The sequence below is a fragment of the Botryllus schlosseri genome, chromosome 3 (assembly GCF_051294905.1).
Source record: "Botryllus schlosseri isolate E-star chromosome 3, Bs_hap1, whole genome shotgun sequence".
Classification (NCBI taxonomy): domain Eukaryota; kingdom Metazoa; phylum Chordata; class Ascidiacea; order Stolidobranchia; family Styelidae; genus Botryllus; species Botryllus schlosseri.
In genome coordinates, this window is record NC_137238.1 from 22,294,277 (window position 1) to 22,311,925 (window position 17,649).

Genomic DNA, 17,649 nt, shown 5'->3' on the forward strand with positions numbered 1-17,649 from the left:
AGAACGATGGGCAGCGAGAAAACCTTGGCCGAAAAGGACTGCCCTTGTGCTGACCGATAACTTCGATACATGTTAAATTGTCCATAGGAGCCTATAAATGGCTGACTCCAAATGTTCCTGTCATGGCAATCTACAAGACGAATACCATCCCACAGAGAACAATTATTTGCCAGTGAAGAAATACCAATTTGAAAGTGCGTGTTTTAGTTTAGTACGTTTTGACAATTTTAATATTTTTTGGAATAGCAGACAGGAGGTCACAAAATAACATCATGTAATCAAGTCATTACACCAGCGCCCGACATTCTCAAAGGCAACACCTCACTCAGCTCTACCGGTAAATCTGATTACGTGGGGAGAGAGAGGATAATAAAAATTATTGCAATGAATATGCAATTCCCGATATTAATGACCGATTCAATCACGAAAATATAAATTTTATTCCGCTCATGGCCCTGGAACTGGAACTCCACACAATTAGCCTCGAATTTTGCATCGTGATGGAGTTTTGCATTGGGATGCAACAATGCTGTCTGGCAAAAACACAGCCCTTGAAACGCAATTCGACGCGCAATTGGGCTGTAAATATCGACTCGCTTTTGGCGTTTTCTATTCCGTTTCATAAACGCTAGTGTGCTGCACACATCACGGAGAGATGGCTCATCACGGGCTAATTTGTTGCGATCCAGGCTTGTGCGAAGCAGTGACACCACGTTTGGTCGAAATGCAACAGCGATTGATGTTTTACAATGGTTAGCTTAGCCACACTTACTTGAATCGATATCATATTTATGATTGTGTCTGAAACTAAATCTTACCACTGGCGGTCCAATTTAGAGCTGTGAGAGGAGGTGCTCTAAGCTCAAAATGATTAGGGTTACCATACGTCCTCCTTTTTCAGGCTTTTGAAAATGTTATCCGATGACGCCTAAATGTCCTCCTTTTTGGCAATTCGTTCTCTTTTACAGCTGGGATATTGGTCAGAATCGACGGAAAATGTGACGAACCGTTCGTCTTAGTCAACTCCACTAATTTTTCAGCGAAAATAGCAAAATCTGCTGATTTCAGTTTGGATCAACTAACTTGTCTGATTTGGTAAAAGTGTCCTCCTCTCCCGATTCCAAAATATGATAACCCTAATAATGATGAAGTCATATTTACGGTCTACCATGAATGATGATAGGCTATCAACTCTATCGATTGTTTCTATAGAAAGTGACTTGCGTTCAAAAACCAAATTATGAAGATGTTATCGCTGATTTTGCTTCGGCGAAAGCTCGAAAAGTTCAATTTGTGGGGACTATTGACCTTTTATTGCCTAGTACATTTGCTCTCCATTTTTCATCTTTTAATTGTGGCCATAACGCTAAGACAGTGAGGCTTCTTTTTCAAGTAATATAGAACAGTGGTCCCAAATGTGTGCGATTTTTAGAAACAAGGAGGCGAAACGGGGCAAACACGTTAGAACGTCCAGTGAGATATATTTAATTAACACGGCCAAAAAATTGCACGTCAAGACAGCTTATTCTGCATATTATGATGCAGAAAAGGTCAACTCAACAGAACTTGGACGCGGAAACCAGATTATTTTCAGTCAATACACCAGCGATCAGATGCAGGTGAATAAATTGACCGTTTAAATGTACTCTTTGTTGTCAAGCTTGATAATGGGGCGATGAGTCGCAAAAGGTTGGGTGCCGCTTATATAGAAATTTTGAGACGTTGGCACATCATTTGTAATTATTTTTATTGAAAAGATTGCTTGAACATGAAACGATTTCAAAATTTGCTGCAGTCTACTTAGGGCGGTATTTTCAACGAAAGCCGGAGGCGGCAGCATATTCTCCTACGCCACTGGTTGGACCTACCATTTGATTTTGGTGCGACACACTTTACATGTGATACTTCATCCGTAAATTAAACATGACCGTAATTTTAAGGTGAGGTCAGCATGTGATTCGGCATGACGTGATTCCCCTTTTCTCCAACCTTCCAAATTTTGGTAACGCGAACCTTTTAACTCTGTGATTCCCGGCCATTTTGGATGTCGGAGCCGCATTTCAAACTTCAGAGTACGTATTGAGCCGCATGAAAACACTCGAGTAGGCTACATAAAACATAAGATCGAAGGTAGCTAGCCTACCTCTGGATCTAACCATTGAGCTAATTCAAAAGCATGGCCAAAATGCACAAAGACTTCTATAGATTCTATATTGCTTATCTTAGCATTGATAGACGCATATTTGCGAATGCTTAACATTGAAATGAACTGAAAATGCGTATCATTACTACAACATACTATAGTGTCGTTACGTGATAGCTCTCCATCCATTCTAGCACTTTGTGGGAATTATACGCTGAGTAATAATGGTCTTAATCCAATTTATACTTCACAATGAGCTGTTATTAAGACGTTAGTAAAATCGTGTCGATATTTACTCTTTAGAGACACGATATATAAAGGTATATGACCAGCAGAACTCAGGATATATTCTTGTTTGACATGCGTTTGACTCAAGTCTGCAGGAATTCTTTTTCCCTGCTCTCAGACGCGGCCTTGGATGGCTTTAGACATAACTATAATACTCCTCATTTTAGCATTCATCTACACTACATACTGACTATAACTATTCACAGAAACAAACAACTGCCCTCTGTTATATTTTTGTGACATGTTTAGAGGTCAACCAGAGCCGCAAAAAAGACTATACCTTGGAGCCGCATGGGGCTCTGAGAGCCGCGGTTGGGAATCACTGACGTGAGAATCATAATGGTAAATATATGTCAGTTAATAAGTCCCGTTGTCTCTGTATCATCAACCTCCCTTTTTGCCCATTGCTGAACCTTGCCGGAACCAAGCAGCAGAAATATCGTAGTTGCAAGAATATAGCAAGCTGCCTCGGTCAAGTAGAGGACTTCCCAAGCTTTATTCGGATTTTCGATCTGCAAAATATTAATTTTGTATAATTTATTGACGTTTTGGGGTTTTGAAGATTACATACTATTTACATGTGGGCGTATTTGCCACGATAAGAAAGCTTGGTTATATCACGTACGGCGATAGCTAGGAGTGGGCACAATGATTCGGGAACCCGAATCAAAATCAATTATTTTTTGCTGTTGTTTGTTTGTTTGATATTATGTTTCGACTACATTGGTCATTTCACAACAGGCCGATACTCTATATTTTATTCCGTATTTGCCGACTTGTAGCACGGCCCAATTCTAGGCTCTTTATAAGACACCGCGGGTAACGTGACGAGTAGGAGCCTGGATAAACCTCTAATACTTAGGCAGGAATTCTGAAGTCGACGCCGGCCGGACTCGAACCTGCAACCCATTGGTGTTGCAGCTGTGGATCATACCACTACCCTATCTCGCCACGCTGCTGTTGCTGGTGTTTTGGTATTCATGGGGCTTCGACCACCTTGGTCATTTTACACCAGGCTGGCATTGTTCATTATGGTTTCGCGATTACTGACGGCCCACCTCTGGACATAGTTGAGAAACATAGTAGTAATTGTAATGATTTTAGTAGTGAGATATTTAATTTCCGGGAACTGAGCGGAAAAGGCCTATGCCATTAAGCGCTTTGATATCAATCATAATTATAGTGTCAATTCTGTTTTTGCAGCGTGGAAGCCTTGAAACCTGAAATGATCGTATTACATCATTGCAAGGAATAAAACAGGGGTTCACGGATAGCATGGAGGTGAAAAAAAAACGGGGGTGCAGACTAGATGGCCTTACCATAAAGGCCGTATCGCATCTCCGTCGTCAAAGCATCTCGATGGCGCACGCGAAAAAGAATACCATATATATATATCTCTCTCCCTTACTTTTTGTACACCATGCCTACCCTCCCCCTTGGAAATACTGAAAAATTAATGATGACCGACCACGCTAAATCGAATAGTATTCTTCTCTTCGCCAACATCGAGCGAACAAGCTTTTCACAGTCGAACCGAGCACTTTGTCGTGTTACCTTGCTCATTGCCCACTACCGCCAGACGTAGGCTAGTCTGGATACTATGAATACAATTCGCCGCACGAAAACACCTGACAACAACAACTATATCTGGTTATCCACAAAATCAGGGTCATGGTCTTGGACTCCCACAGGGTGGCATAAACCTAACATCGGAGGAACCTTTGCCCTCAAAATCCACAGTTGGTTGGATGTTTTAACAAGTACTTGTGAACAAATTCTTTCTATACTCAGTGTAGGCAGAGTGTTTATGTAACGTGATCGCGCGAAGCACGAACATTTCTGTAATTCATTACTGAATCGGTCAATAATATTGGTAATTGCGTATACATAGCTGTGAAGTTTTATACTCTTAGAATTATCAGATTTTACGGTACAGTTGATTGAGGTGTCGTCCTCGAAAATTTACGGCACGTGATTAATAATAATTGAACATATTCGGGTGGGCCAGTTGAACTACTTACTTCATTGCATGTAGTGACCTACACTCAGTTGGTGAGTAGATGTTGTAATCTCCCAAACGTACTAAACTTAGGGACGCACACGATTCCAAATTTCGTACTTCTTCACTAGCAAATATTTTTTTCTCTGTGGTCTGGCATTTGTCCTGTGGGGTACGGATTGCCAGAACAGCGAGATTCGGAGCCAGCCATTTTGGAGCCTAAGGACAATTAAAGATATTTATAACGACGTTTTCGGTCAACAAAGGGCAGTCCTTTTCGGCAAGGTTATCTGGCTGGCGAGTTTTTCGCACACATTTCGGAGTCCTATCTCAGCCTAAATTTCATTATGTGTGGCGCGTCGTGAGTCATGAGTATTTCTTTGCGAGGAAACTCATTAATCAAGACATTTAGTGACACTAAACCGCGCCAGGCGCGACAAAAATTTGAAAAAAGGTGGATAAAGTTTCAGAAATAGCTCTATAATTTATGTTCATTCACAAAATAATTTTGGGCCCTCATTCAAGTTCGGCCCGCTCAAATGAATGGGTTGTGGTGCGGCAGTTACGGTCCTTCACAAAATGAATGAATCGAAAACGAATGATCGCTCAAACTGCGCGGTTTAGCGAGTCAGCTCGTAATTGTCGTCAAATGACATGGTTTGAACTTCAAGTCAGATCGAACATGTTTCCAGACATAATGTTACTTCACGAAATTCTGAATCAGTTTAAAAGTTGATGTTTAATTTAATTAACAATGGACAAGCCTTCAACATATTGAATCTTGAAATCAAGGAATGAAAGTGTGATAAACCTCGCGCAATGGCCGGAAAGACGTCGCGGATCGGCGGTTGAGAACTACTGGTCTACATCAACATTTCTCTTCATGCGCTTCTTGATGTAGGAATCAATGGGATTTTCTCAAGTAAGGATATTGCGGTACGTTGAGCATAACATCATGTCAACCTATTTGTTTCATTTGACGTTTTGTCACAATGTGTCACAATGAGCAGGCAACGGGCCGTCTAGAACGGTGGGCCTATAAAATAGACCAGAAGCTGTAATATGTCAACTGAAAAGTTCACCGACAGTGCAAACATCTATGGTACAAATGAAATGCAGGTTGCAATAAAAATTTTGGCTTTGTAAATCATTTTGACAATTTCTTGACCTAACGCTACAATTTTGACTTTTTTGACCTGTCGAAACAAAATCGCCCTAGTTATTACATATTCAGTATAATGTGATGGAGGAGTTTGTTTTTGCTCTGACAATGTCCTAATTGCTGGCTTAGTGATGGGAAGGGTTCGTAGCATGTCATGTTGAACAGCCACACGTTGCAACTTTGATTTTGGAGCTAACGGCATGCGATGGCATGGCAATTTCATTATACTTAGGGTTTGCTTTGTAATATATCCTCCCTTAAAACCGCACCGTCAATACATATAGCCTTCGAGACCGTTCCGTCGATCTCGAGACCGTAGAAGCAGTTGGAGCGCCGAGAGCACACATTTAATAATTGCATATCATCATTACATGCTTTACTCAGTACTGCTTAAAATATGTTCAAATTTTATCTTTCGAAAAGCTCAATCTAATAGTAGTATTTTTTGTAGCTAAAATTTCAATTTATTTATTTTGTTATTGTAAACTAGACTTGGAGATGATATAATTTCTTAAAATATTTAGATGGTCCTTTAGAAAAAGGCTCGTGGCCCACATGTTGGGAACCCCTGATGTAGATAGAGGGGAGAGATGAGATATTTGACGCATTATGTAATCTTAGTTTTAAGTAATCTAAATAATAAAGACAATATGCTCCCTGTGGTAGGATAAAACTTACGTATGCTTCTCTGAGAGCCCCTGCATACTGAGGGGTCAGAAACCCCATGATTGATCCGGCGGAGTTGGCGAGGGCGAAAACAACTCCGTAAAATCCGGGAGCTATATCTATCGCAGATGCCTTGATACCAGTCACAGAGACGGCTGCTGCGGATTCTATGATGGAAGAGTTTATAGCTCGTATTGTTGATCTAACTAAGCATAGTGTTATAAATGGTGTGGACGCAGCGAGATTGAACGGCTCACTGCATTTGGGTACGTCAAATATACTTTCCATTTGTCCAAAGGCAATTTTACGGCCATTTTTGACAGGATCACCGAGAGCTAAATTTGATAAAACGGATATCAATTGTAAGATGCTGCTGTACTGATTGAGGAAATATAAATTTTCTTTTTCACATGTCCCTGGAGCCCCACAAAATCAGCGTCGAATTTCCATTATGATGGAGTTTGGCATTGTGACACGCCAATGCTATCTGGATCTTGCTCCAGAGCTGCAGTCTCGTTTTGCCAGACGGTATTTTTGCGTCACAATGCCAAACTACATCACAATGTAAAATTCGAGACTGATTTGGGGGATTCCAGGGCTATGGGCAGAATAAAATTTATATTTTCGTAATCAGTGCAGCGGTATAGCTGTCCATCGGTACCCGTTTCATCATATTTACCCCTCGGCAAGCCGGTCAAAAATGGATGTAAAATTGGCTTCGGCCAAATGGAAAGTATGACGTAACCCAAAGGCAGCGAGCCATTCAATCTCGCTGTGTCCACTCCATTTAGGACACTATGATATAAGTGTTGTGCAGGTCGATACATCCAGGCACAATTGATTTCCTTATTTGAACCCGAAATTGTTACGTCAATATTTTTCAATGCGTCATAGTAGATATTCGTAACTTCATATATTCTCTATAAATTTTCCTCCATATTTTATATCAAAGCTCGTATATATTTACATTGCATTCATTTTTGACATGGACAATTGGACCTTTCTCATTTCTTCATTACTGCACAAAGGATCCGTGAATTTAAGTTACTGTTCAAAATGTTTCGCCCCCCCCTCCACCATAAAAAAAAATCCACTCTTTTTAAATTTACATCCTGCATACACCTGTGTCTTTACCTTGAATACGGAAACACAACAAAGTTATCGTTACGCCTCCGGTGACTTGCGTCATGATTATCAACGATGATGCAGCGAGTGACTATCCAAAAATATAGAATGAATAAATCATGAGTTCAGTTCAAGCACTATTCTTCATCGTACAAAAATTCACATATGTGACTAGGGTTGCATTTTAAACAATTGGTTGTATAAAGCCCTTTGTTTAAAACATATTTTTAACAGCGTTTTAATCAAAGGCTTTTTTTTATAATCCAATTTTTTTTTTCAATTATAAAATTATGCCATATTTGTGTAAATACTTTTTAAAAACAAGTTGTATGAGCCTACGGACAACTACCACCCGATATAACCGACTCATACGATATGGGAAGGTTGGAACCCTCAAAGCCGTCGGCTCGTTACAGGAGCTATATTAACCCCATATTTTTAATTGTCCATTTCAATCCATTATGATGTCACAGTTTAAATTTCGTGATGTATTGGCTGAAAAAATAAAAATAAAGAACATGTATTAAACAAGGGCTTTGTTTTAAACATGTTTGAATTAAATTGACTTTTCTTTTAAATGCAACGCTATGTGTGACTGACTGAGCTAATTTATAGCTCTTTACCAAAGTAAAATAATAGGATTCAAAATGAAATCCAAATTAACCATATTCAAGTTATTCACCAGTCAAATTAACAGCCCTGCGAACGTTGCCAATTTCGTATCGCTTGGAAAGACACCAGTCAAGCAAACCAACAAAAGCGTAAGCTGCTATCTTTACAACGTATGGTATGCTGCTCAACATACTGCTCTGAAAATAAATTCATCACGGTACATACATTAAATTATAACTTACGATCTTTATTACATAAAATACGGTATATTTGGGTAAATTTCTGCAATACTTTCTCGCTTCAAGCATGATAATGTGTCAGGAATTTACGTGCTTTGCAATGTCATCACCCGAGCTGAAAATATAAAATCTATGGTACGAAATAAAGGAGTCATTATTCTGCGTTCATCGAGATGCTGTACTGCGTAACAGTCAATTTAAATGACTAAAAATAACCTGTGTCGGTACTTGATTGTTTGCCTGTTTGTTTTGGGGTATATTAATGGTGTTTGTCGACTACTATGGTCATTTACACCAGGCCGATATTCTTCATTTTTATTCCGTGTCGGTACTTGTTTGTTTTGAGGTATTCATGGTGTTTGTCGACTATACTATGGTCATTTACACCAGGCCGATATTCTTCATTTTTATTTCGTAACTGCCGACTTATAGCACGGGCCAATTCTATGCTTTTTGTAAGACACCGCTTACGCGGATGGGGTGGCGAGGAGGAGCCTAGATAGACCTCTAATACTTAGGTATGGGAATTCTGAAGTCGACCTCGGTCGGACTCGAACACGCAACCCAGCCGCGGATTTTACCACTGCGCTATCTCGCCACTGTGTCAGTACTTGTGATAACATGAAATAATATGTTCATTATAGGCGTTGGTAATTACTAGTGTTCTGACTCCGTAGTCAATGACGATGGCTGACTATAAACTGCATGGTTGCAACAGAGGCACTATATAGGAATTAGGCTACTCCACGTGCTGTAATGATAACTTAAGTAATTGCGAGTTTCGGTTCTCCGGTTCGAAAATATATTCTATTAGCTGGGTGAGAAGCTATACTGTTGACTCATCCCACACTCACAGCAGATCAGCTTCTAGGATAGAAATTTTCCTATAAGTCATGATTGCACAATTTACATCTCATATTCCTACGTTGGTTTTGTGGAATCTATGCATTATTAATATGAATGAAGGAACAGAGCAATAAAGTGCAAAGATTTGCCGAATTCGAACGCGGAATTGTCTGTGGCCATAGCAAAATTGAAAACCTATATCCTACAATATAAAGTCCAGCCGCAATAATTTTATATTTCTAGATATTTATATGCGACTAAAAGGCATTGTATCGATGGAATATTTCAGAATCACACGGTATTGCTGACAAATGCATCATTAAATGTCGTCGTTGCGAGTTCACTCGTAACGGCCCACAGAGAAGCATGCAATAGCATGATTCATGTTGCAACCGATGCAAAATCGAAAAGCTTAGGTCAACACAGGGACAGAACTACTCAACGGACATCACTATGGGATGTATTTCATGTAATTGAGGCATTCTGATTATAATCCATTGACAATAGCGTATAGGTTAAAAATAGAGATCTTGTGACTGTGTAATGCCACTGAGTAATCCATTTCATACAAAGTAAATTCTTTTAATTCTCTCTGCCTCTTTTAACGGTTACTATTCACAGGCGCCCGAAAAATGTATATTTAACATCAGGTCTATTCATAAACATTGAATCTTGGCTCTGTGGCTTACACATTCACGAAACCATTACCGATTAAACCACGTGCAGACAGAAACAATGCTGACAGCAACAATTCAAAATCACGAGTGGATAAACTTTCTGCGGGTCGAGCACATGTTATATGTAGACCTACAGTATTAATTCGTTTTTCACTGACCCGCACTCACACAAGGAAGTCAAGTGGGTGAACACACAAGTAACTTGGAATAGGATCCGCTAAAGGCGAATAATCATTATGCGATTTAGCGGTCGTCTCTACGCTGTAAAAATCACACATCTGCTGATATCAAGTTGTAACTTTTCTGTTATTGTATGAGACATGTGCCTAAGACTATACACAATAAATTGACTCGTGAGGAACCCTCCTCGCCATCTCATCCGTGTAAGCGGTGTCGTATAAAAGCCTAGAAGTGGACCGTGCTACAAGTCGGCAGCTACAGAATAAAAATGATGAAAATTGGCCTGGTGTAAATGACCATAGTATAGTCGACAAACACCATGAATACCGCAAACAAAACTCGTGAGGACGCATATTGCATTCGGCAACACAATTCACAATTCAATACATGTTGTCGCGATTAACCACTCCAAATTATACTGGATTTTGACACTTTTCGTCACTATCACCACTGGATTGTGTGCATGTCATATTTTAGTTTCGAAATGATTTTCTACAGATTGAATTCGCTTGGAGTGAATGTGGAGAGAAAAATATGCATATATAATATATATAATTCATTGATTTTATGTCTACTGTGAACGGTCAGATCTGCCAAATCAGTCAGATTTTGGACCCGGATTTTAAAATTGTTTTGTGGTTAAATTTCGACTAACCAATGGGCTACAATTAAAAAAAAATCACGGTGCAATACCAATCTTTAAGATCAGGTTCGAGCCTGTCGGGTTCGACCCGAGTTCACCTCTGACCACTAATATACATTGCGGCGTCAAATAGTTTTCGAGAGCTATCCGTATACTCTCATTTCCAGCAATAAAGCGACGTCATGAACCCCTTATGATCATTAGGGCTGTTCGAAAATAACTTTTTTCCCCGTATTCCAGCCATTCACTGATTAAATTGTCAGGTTACCATAACAAAGCCTGCTTACCAAATTTGGTTCAATTCTAACAAGTCTAAGCTTCCGCAGAGCCAATTAATTTTTTTAATTTATTACGTAAAATTTAAAAAAAAAATTCAAATTTTTTTGTCAACCTCATGAAATTGTCGAGTTGTCTTCAAAAAAGATGCAAAACAAATTTGGCTCGATTCCACCCGTAGAAACGGAGTTATTTGAGTTTTTCGTTGATAATCTTCGGATTATCGCCGATCAAGGATAATCCGAGGATTATCAACGAAAAACTCAAATAACTTCGCTTCTACTTGTTGGAATTGAGTCATATTTGTTTTGCATCGTCTCTGGAGACAGCTCAACAATTTCATGGGGCTGACAAAAAATTTGAAATTTTTTTTTTTTTAATTTTTCATTATAAATTAAAAATTTTAATTGGATCTGCGAAGCCTTATACTGGTTAGAATTGAACCAAATTTGGTGCGCAGCGTTTTTTAGGGTAACCTGACAATTTAGTGCCTGAATGGCTGGAATCCAGAAGAAAAAGTTATTTTTGAACAGCCCTAATGATCATGCGCCACGATGTTGAAAACCCGACACTGTGCATTAGCAACTGAGCAAGAGCGCCTTTGCTTTTGATTGCGTCAACGCTTTGCGAAGTAACAATGAGTGTCCCCAGCCATTCTGAAATAATAATACCGCCAAGGGCATACGGACATCATTGCATATGAGATGCACTATGAACACATGTGTGTGGAATCGTGTATTGAACATTGCACCACAGCGTGCCGTGGAAATCAAGCCGTCGGCGCTTCCGGTCTCAAGTTGCGCTCTCACGTCGATCCCAATGGATGAAAAAACTCAAATACACAATAAATATGAGCAGGGCCGTAACAACACTTCGTCAGCCCCCCCCCAAAACGTTGGCCTTGGGCCCCCATGGGGTGATAAACCTAGCTCCCAAGGCCCCCCTTTGGCTATCCGCTTTTTGACGCTATTTCAAATCTACATTGGGTGTCCGTTGGGTGAGATTACTTTTTCCGCCGAGACTCGCGAAGCGCGAAAAATTTCAGTAATTCATGATTGAATCGGGCAATATGATCGGGAATTACATATATATTGCTATCAATTTTGATCCTCTCTCTGCTCACGTAATCAGATTTACCGGTAGAGCTTAGCGAGGTCTGTTTTAAAACGTAGGACTGCCCAATAATAATTAGACATCTTCGGGCGTATACCCGTTGGCAGGAACGAAACAGCACTTCGTCAGCCCCGCCCCCCCCCCTCACAAAAACTTGGGTTTTGAGTTCTCATAGGGTGATAAACCGACCCCTCATCACAGTGTTCGCTTTTGCCACGAAATTAGCTGCACTGTTTAGTGAGCCAGCTCGAAGCGCGAAAATTTTCGATAATTCATGATGCAATCGGCCAATAAGATCGGGAATTGCATATATATTGCTATCAATATTATATCTTGTCCTCTCTGCTCACGTTATCAGATTTACCGGAAACTGTAGGGCCCGTAAATAATAATTAAACATCTTCGGGCGGGCGGACCTGTTGGTATGACTTCGTTACATGATTTTATTTCGTGACGTCCTGTCTGCTATATCAAAAATATAGAATCGCTCAAACGTACTAAACTAAAAGACCCACACGATTTCAAATTGGTATTTCTTCACTGGCATATATTTTTTTCCTGCTGGATGGTATTTGTCTTCTGAGGTTCAGATTGCCAAGACAGGAACATATGGCGCCAGTCATTTAGGCGCCTATGGACAATTAAACCTATTATTTTCTATATATAACGAAGTTTTCGGTCTGCGTAAGGGCAGTCCGTTTCGGCCAAGCTTTTCGCGCTGCCGATCGTTCTGGCACACTTCTTAGAGTCGCATGTATTAAGTCCTAAATCGTTATATATCTTGGTGCGTAGTGGCGTGTTAATGGCTAACGCCGATATGTCCATTTCTATAAATCTTGCGTGTTTTTTCTTGGGGGAAGAGTACCAAATAATCAAGATATTTGGCAAAATTGCATAACTTTTCAAAAAAAACTATATAATTAAGCTAATTCACGAAATAATTTGGGGCCCCCTTCGAGCTCGCCCCCCCCCCAATTGGGGTTTTTCGGGTGCGGCAGTTACGGTGCTGATTATGAGCGTATCCAAAGCGTTTAGTAGCCGCAAAATGTTGAACAGAATCTGCCGTACCCTGGGATATATCTCAATAGGAAATGTATCTGAATCGTTTTCACCCATTGGAATGGATGTGTAGGCAACAGCTTGTACCTGAATGTGTATACCTACTGTAAATACGTGGCTGGAAAATATATGTACATTTGAGATAGCCACCACAGCGTATGGTGCAAATCTGGTCATCGGTAATCTCCGGTACAAAATTTTGCTTCTATCCCTATTTGGTGTATTTGACCCCGGGGGCGTGTGTGGATGTAAAATTATGTAGCCTACGTATTGTAGGCTAATATGCTGTTTACCTGATTTCAACCCTACATGCTGTAGTGGAAATAGCCGACGCACTCACTATCTTCGCTTACAGTGAATATTCCAAGAATTACCGTTATCACATGTATCACGATCAACCGCTTTGGCAGTAGGGCTAATTTCCGCCTCCCTTCCAGATAAATATCGATTCCGAGATACGAACGCACACGGCCGAATACCTGAAGCGCCCGGATAGTGGCACTTTCACAGACGCGCAAAACTACATTTACTGCCTCATGAAATGCGATCCGTTCCGGAGATTTCTGAGCACCGAACGCTTCGCGAAACTCGGCATCAAGCGGACGACGATCAAGAAGAAGTAGAGAGCCAAACGGCAAACGCCGTGAGTAAACTCATCACGTGACGTCATCTGGTTGACGTCAGCAGGTTATCAAACGCGCCGGAAAGCGATGGAGCTGCCAGTACCCGTTGGTCGAAGCTTAAAGTGTACGGACCATACTACTGCATCGCTATATCCCGGTAGCCCACTTATACAGTGCATTATAAACGTAATGCCGTAAACGCGTAATCGGTCATGCACGCGACATGCGAATAAACATGTTATTCGTGATTAATTCTCCTGTCACACAGCGTTGCTTCATCGGTAAAGTGTTGATCCTTTTATGTCGAGACTTGACTTGTACGGACCATGATACTGCATCACTGTGTCTTGATAGCCTGTGTATACAGTGCGGATTTACGCCACATCATAAACGCAATACGGACATCACACTATAACGCTAACACGTACAATCGATTACAAGATATGATCCGCGATTCATGTTCTTCATGCATTGCGTTGATTCATGGGTAAAGTATCGTGTTTTATGTTTTGATTGGATAAAGTGTTCGGAACAAGTCGTGTGCCAGAATAATGACATTGTAAAGCTTGTACAGCCGAATACATTGACCGTCTGTGTTGTCTCACCATGTTCACCTCTAGGTAAAATTGCACAATGCACATTGCACATGCACACCAAAGCATTTGCATTGCCGATTGATGGATGATCATAGCATATCCAAACAACAACTTACAATACTAGCAGACAAATATAAACATAAATTCCGTTCTGACATGCCAATTTTCCGTTTAGTTTCGCGAATGTCAAAGTTACGTACTTATCGATTGTCGTGCCATGGTGACGAAAGGACTCGGCATCCATTTAAATGTAAATTAAGGTACACTCAGGATAATAAAACCGAAACGCCGAAATAGCGAGTGGCGATAATATGTAATGTTCGCATTCTATCCAATAATCGCTGACACGAGATCAGTCACGCCGTGAAGCTCCACAAAATTTCTAAGATAGTTTCGTGTGGCTTGAAATAACGACCGCGTGCGGCAAGTAGCCAATCATTAAGATATTCACACTTCTTGTCATTATTTGAATGCCGTTATTTCGAGCTGTACGAGCGATAGTTGCGACCGCGAAGACTTGTTTCAGAGGAAATGAACAAATATTTATTCACCAATAATTCTTCAAGCTCTAAAGATATTGCGTCCGTTATTATATTTCTTGTCGATGTTTCTTGGATTTACCGCACTTTGTTCTACCATTTCTCATGAAGCGTCTAAATTTTCAATAAAGACTGCCAAAATGATTGCATATGCGTCATGCATGTAGAAAGGGTTGCAGCTTGAGTGTATATCGCTACAATAAACCGTCTTTAGATCAGAGATCATCGGCCGGTTCATGACTTTAGAGCAGGGGTTGCCAACTCAAAACGGGTCGCGAGTAGGGCTGGGCACAATGATTCGAGTACTCGAATCTGAATCGAGTAATTATTTTAATGATTCGAGTCGAGTAGCAACAGTGGATTTTTTCGATTACTGAAATTATACTCTCCTCGCTTCTGAAAGTTATTTTATCAACGATAATTATGGTTCCGACACTATTTGCCACTGTGAAAGCCTTGGAACCTTGCTTGGCCGTATTGCAGCATTCGAACCATATAGTACCAAGATACGACCGGTACTGAAAAACATTTCCGAAGCTATAATCGTCCTACCACATTGTCACTAAGTGCAATGAAATCGGTAGGGTCGAAAAAATACCTAAGTATCTTTAATATGATAGATAACACGCAATATATTCTTTGTAGTGGCATAAAAGGTACTTACACTGTAAGCTTAAACGCGTGCATTTATGCACCTAAAAAACACACAATATTCGAATTTCTTTTTAGATGCCACATTGTGTAGTAGCGATGTATGTCATAATATTGTGTGGTCTGAAGTGGCATGTCCGTACCTATCGCTGCAGAGCTCGAAATTATGTACCTGAAATACCTCCACAGGCTCTTCTCGAAACAATATTTTATTTCAAAAGAGTCGGTTGTAGAATGTACAATAAAAGAAACAGTGTAAGTTGCCGTTAAAGATGACAATACAAATTGAAAACATAACAATTTTTTGACACAGTAAGACATGATTTTATAGAGTAATAACAGAGCTCCAATACACAATTGAATTGTATATGTTTATATTGAAATGAACCCGAATATTTTCGGATGACACTCGTCAGCCACTAGTGGAGAATTAGAAATAACATTGTATATCAACAATCGTATCACAAAATATGCCTTCACCAGCATGAAATTTTGAAAGCGAGCGTTCAATGCACTATTCCCATGCAGGTGGTACACCAACTCTGACCAACTTCTCATGACTCGACTCGACACAATATGTGTATTGACTTGACTTGAGTCATTGCGCATGACTCGAACCAAGTCATATGACTTGAGACTCAGATGGCCAAGAAAGACATTTCATCGTAATTTCAAAGAATACTTGAATAACCACACTATTGGCATTTCTTCTATTGGTACTGGCGCTTAAAAATGCTACCAGAAACTATACTAAAAGTAAGGAAAATTAGTGTATTATAAATGCGAACCATTCGATATCACCAAACAGTCATAAAAAGTTTAACAAGACTTGAACTGGAAACTGAGCAGTCAACACAATTACTTGGACTCGACTCGAGTCATAATACCATGAATTGGACTCGAACCTCTACTTGTTGACTTGGACTCGGACTTGACTCGAGTCAATCCTATAAAAGTGATATTGAGTTGTGACTCGGAGCCTTGTGACTTGGTTACGACCCAGCTTCTCATACTAAAGATATAAGTGCAGTTGAATTGGAGAATAGTTTAAAGGGGCACTGCACTATAAAAACGATGTCGTCTCAAATTGAAGGGCGAAACGAATTTTTCTTTGTAGGCCAGAGCCATTTTATTCAAAACGCCACCGTAAAGGAGCTGCAATTTATTGATTCTTCCACATGGGAACAATGCTCCAGCAGTCACGCAGAAATCGAACTTTATATCGTCGTCAGCCGATGTTATGAAGGAAATATGTCGTACACGCAAAGGGGGTTTAGATACCGCGTTCAACGGAAGATGTTCAGTCAGGAGATTTATGTCAAAATCGGACCTAGTGTATTTTATTTTTTTAGGGCGTGTACGACATATTTCCTTCATAGCATCGGCTCACAACTATATAAATTTCGATTTCTGCGTGACTGCTAGAGTATGATTCCCCTTGTGGAAAATTCAATAAATTGCAGCTCCATTACGGTGGCGTTCTGAAGAAAATGGCTGCGGCCTAAAAAAAAATTCTCGTTTCACCCTTGAATTTTGAGACCACATAGTTTTTGGAGTGGAGTGCATCGTTATAAGCTTAGCTCCAAAGGGCAAATTGATTTCAAGTTCTTATATTATTCGATTATAAATTGAAGCATTAATTGATTCACCAATTGTGTACAGATGCATAAACTTCCCTACATCATTGGAATCTCAAGGGGTACCAATGAATCTCGGACTTCGTTCGATCATAACTCGTTCGCTGCTTCATCCTAAAGGAGCACTGCGCTATAAAAAAGATGTGGTCACAAATTAAACTGCAGGCCGAAAAAAATTTGCCGCAGCCATTGTCTTCAGAAAGCCACCGTAATGGTGCTGCTATTAAATTAGGGTTAACATACGACATCCTTTAGGAGGACATGTCCCTTTTCAGGTTTTCGAAATTGTCGTCCTAGGACGCGTAAATGTCTTCCTTTTTGGCAGTTCCAGTACTGTTTGTGTGAAAACTAAAAAACTAAATGAGTTTTGCATAAGACCCATTACGCTCGAGCTTCCACGTTTCTAGTGCGTTAACTTCACAATCGCTTTACTCGCCGTGATTTCTATATTTTCGCAACGGGTTAGGAATCGATGACGCGCAGCCACGTCAGTCGGTCCAAATTCTGCAGCTCCAATACGTCAAGCGCAGTGTTTAGCATAGCGTAATATACCTTCGTTTTGGGACGGTTCAAGA

General features: G+C 40.2%; 1 protein-coding gene and 1 long non-coding RNA gene across 2 annotated transcripts in view; one reads left to right on the forward strand and one right to left on the reverse strand.

The window, feature by feature from the left end:
- The window catches only part of LOC145436102 (uncharacterized), a 423,401-nt gene that overhangs the window by 380,140 nt on the left and 25,612 nt on the right, over window positions 1-17,649 (forward strand). The window lies entirely within an intron of this gene.
- On the reverse strand, window positions 1,733-7,481 carry LOC145436077 (putative inorganic phosphate cotransporter). The gene is made up of 3 exons (XM_080313354.1): window positions 7,393-7,481; window positions 6,271-6,425; window positions 1,733-2,943 (listed from the first exon to the last, which is right to left on the reverse strand). Exons 1-3 carry the CDS (start codon window positions 7,445-7,447, stop codon window positions 2,785-2,787), a joined length of 369 nt encoding a protein of 122 aa, XP_080169480.1. The 5' UTR covers window positions 7,448-7,481; the 3' UTR covers window positions 1,733-2,784.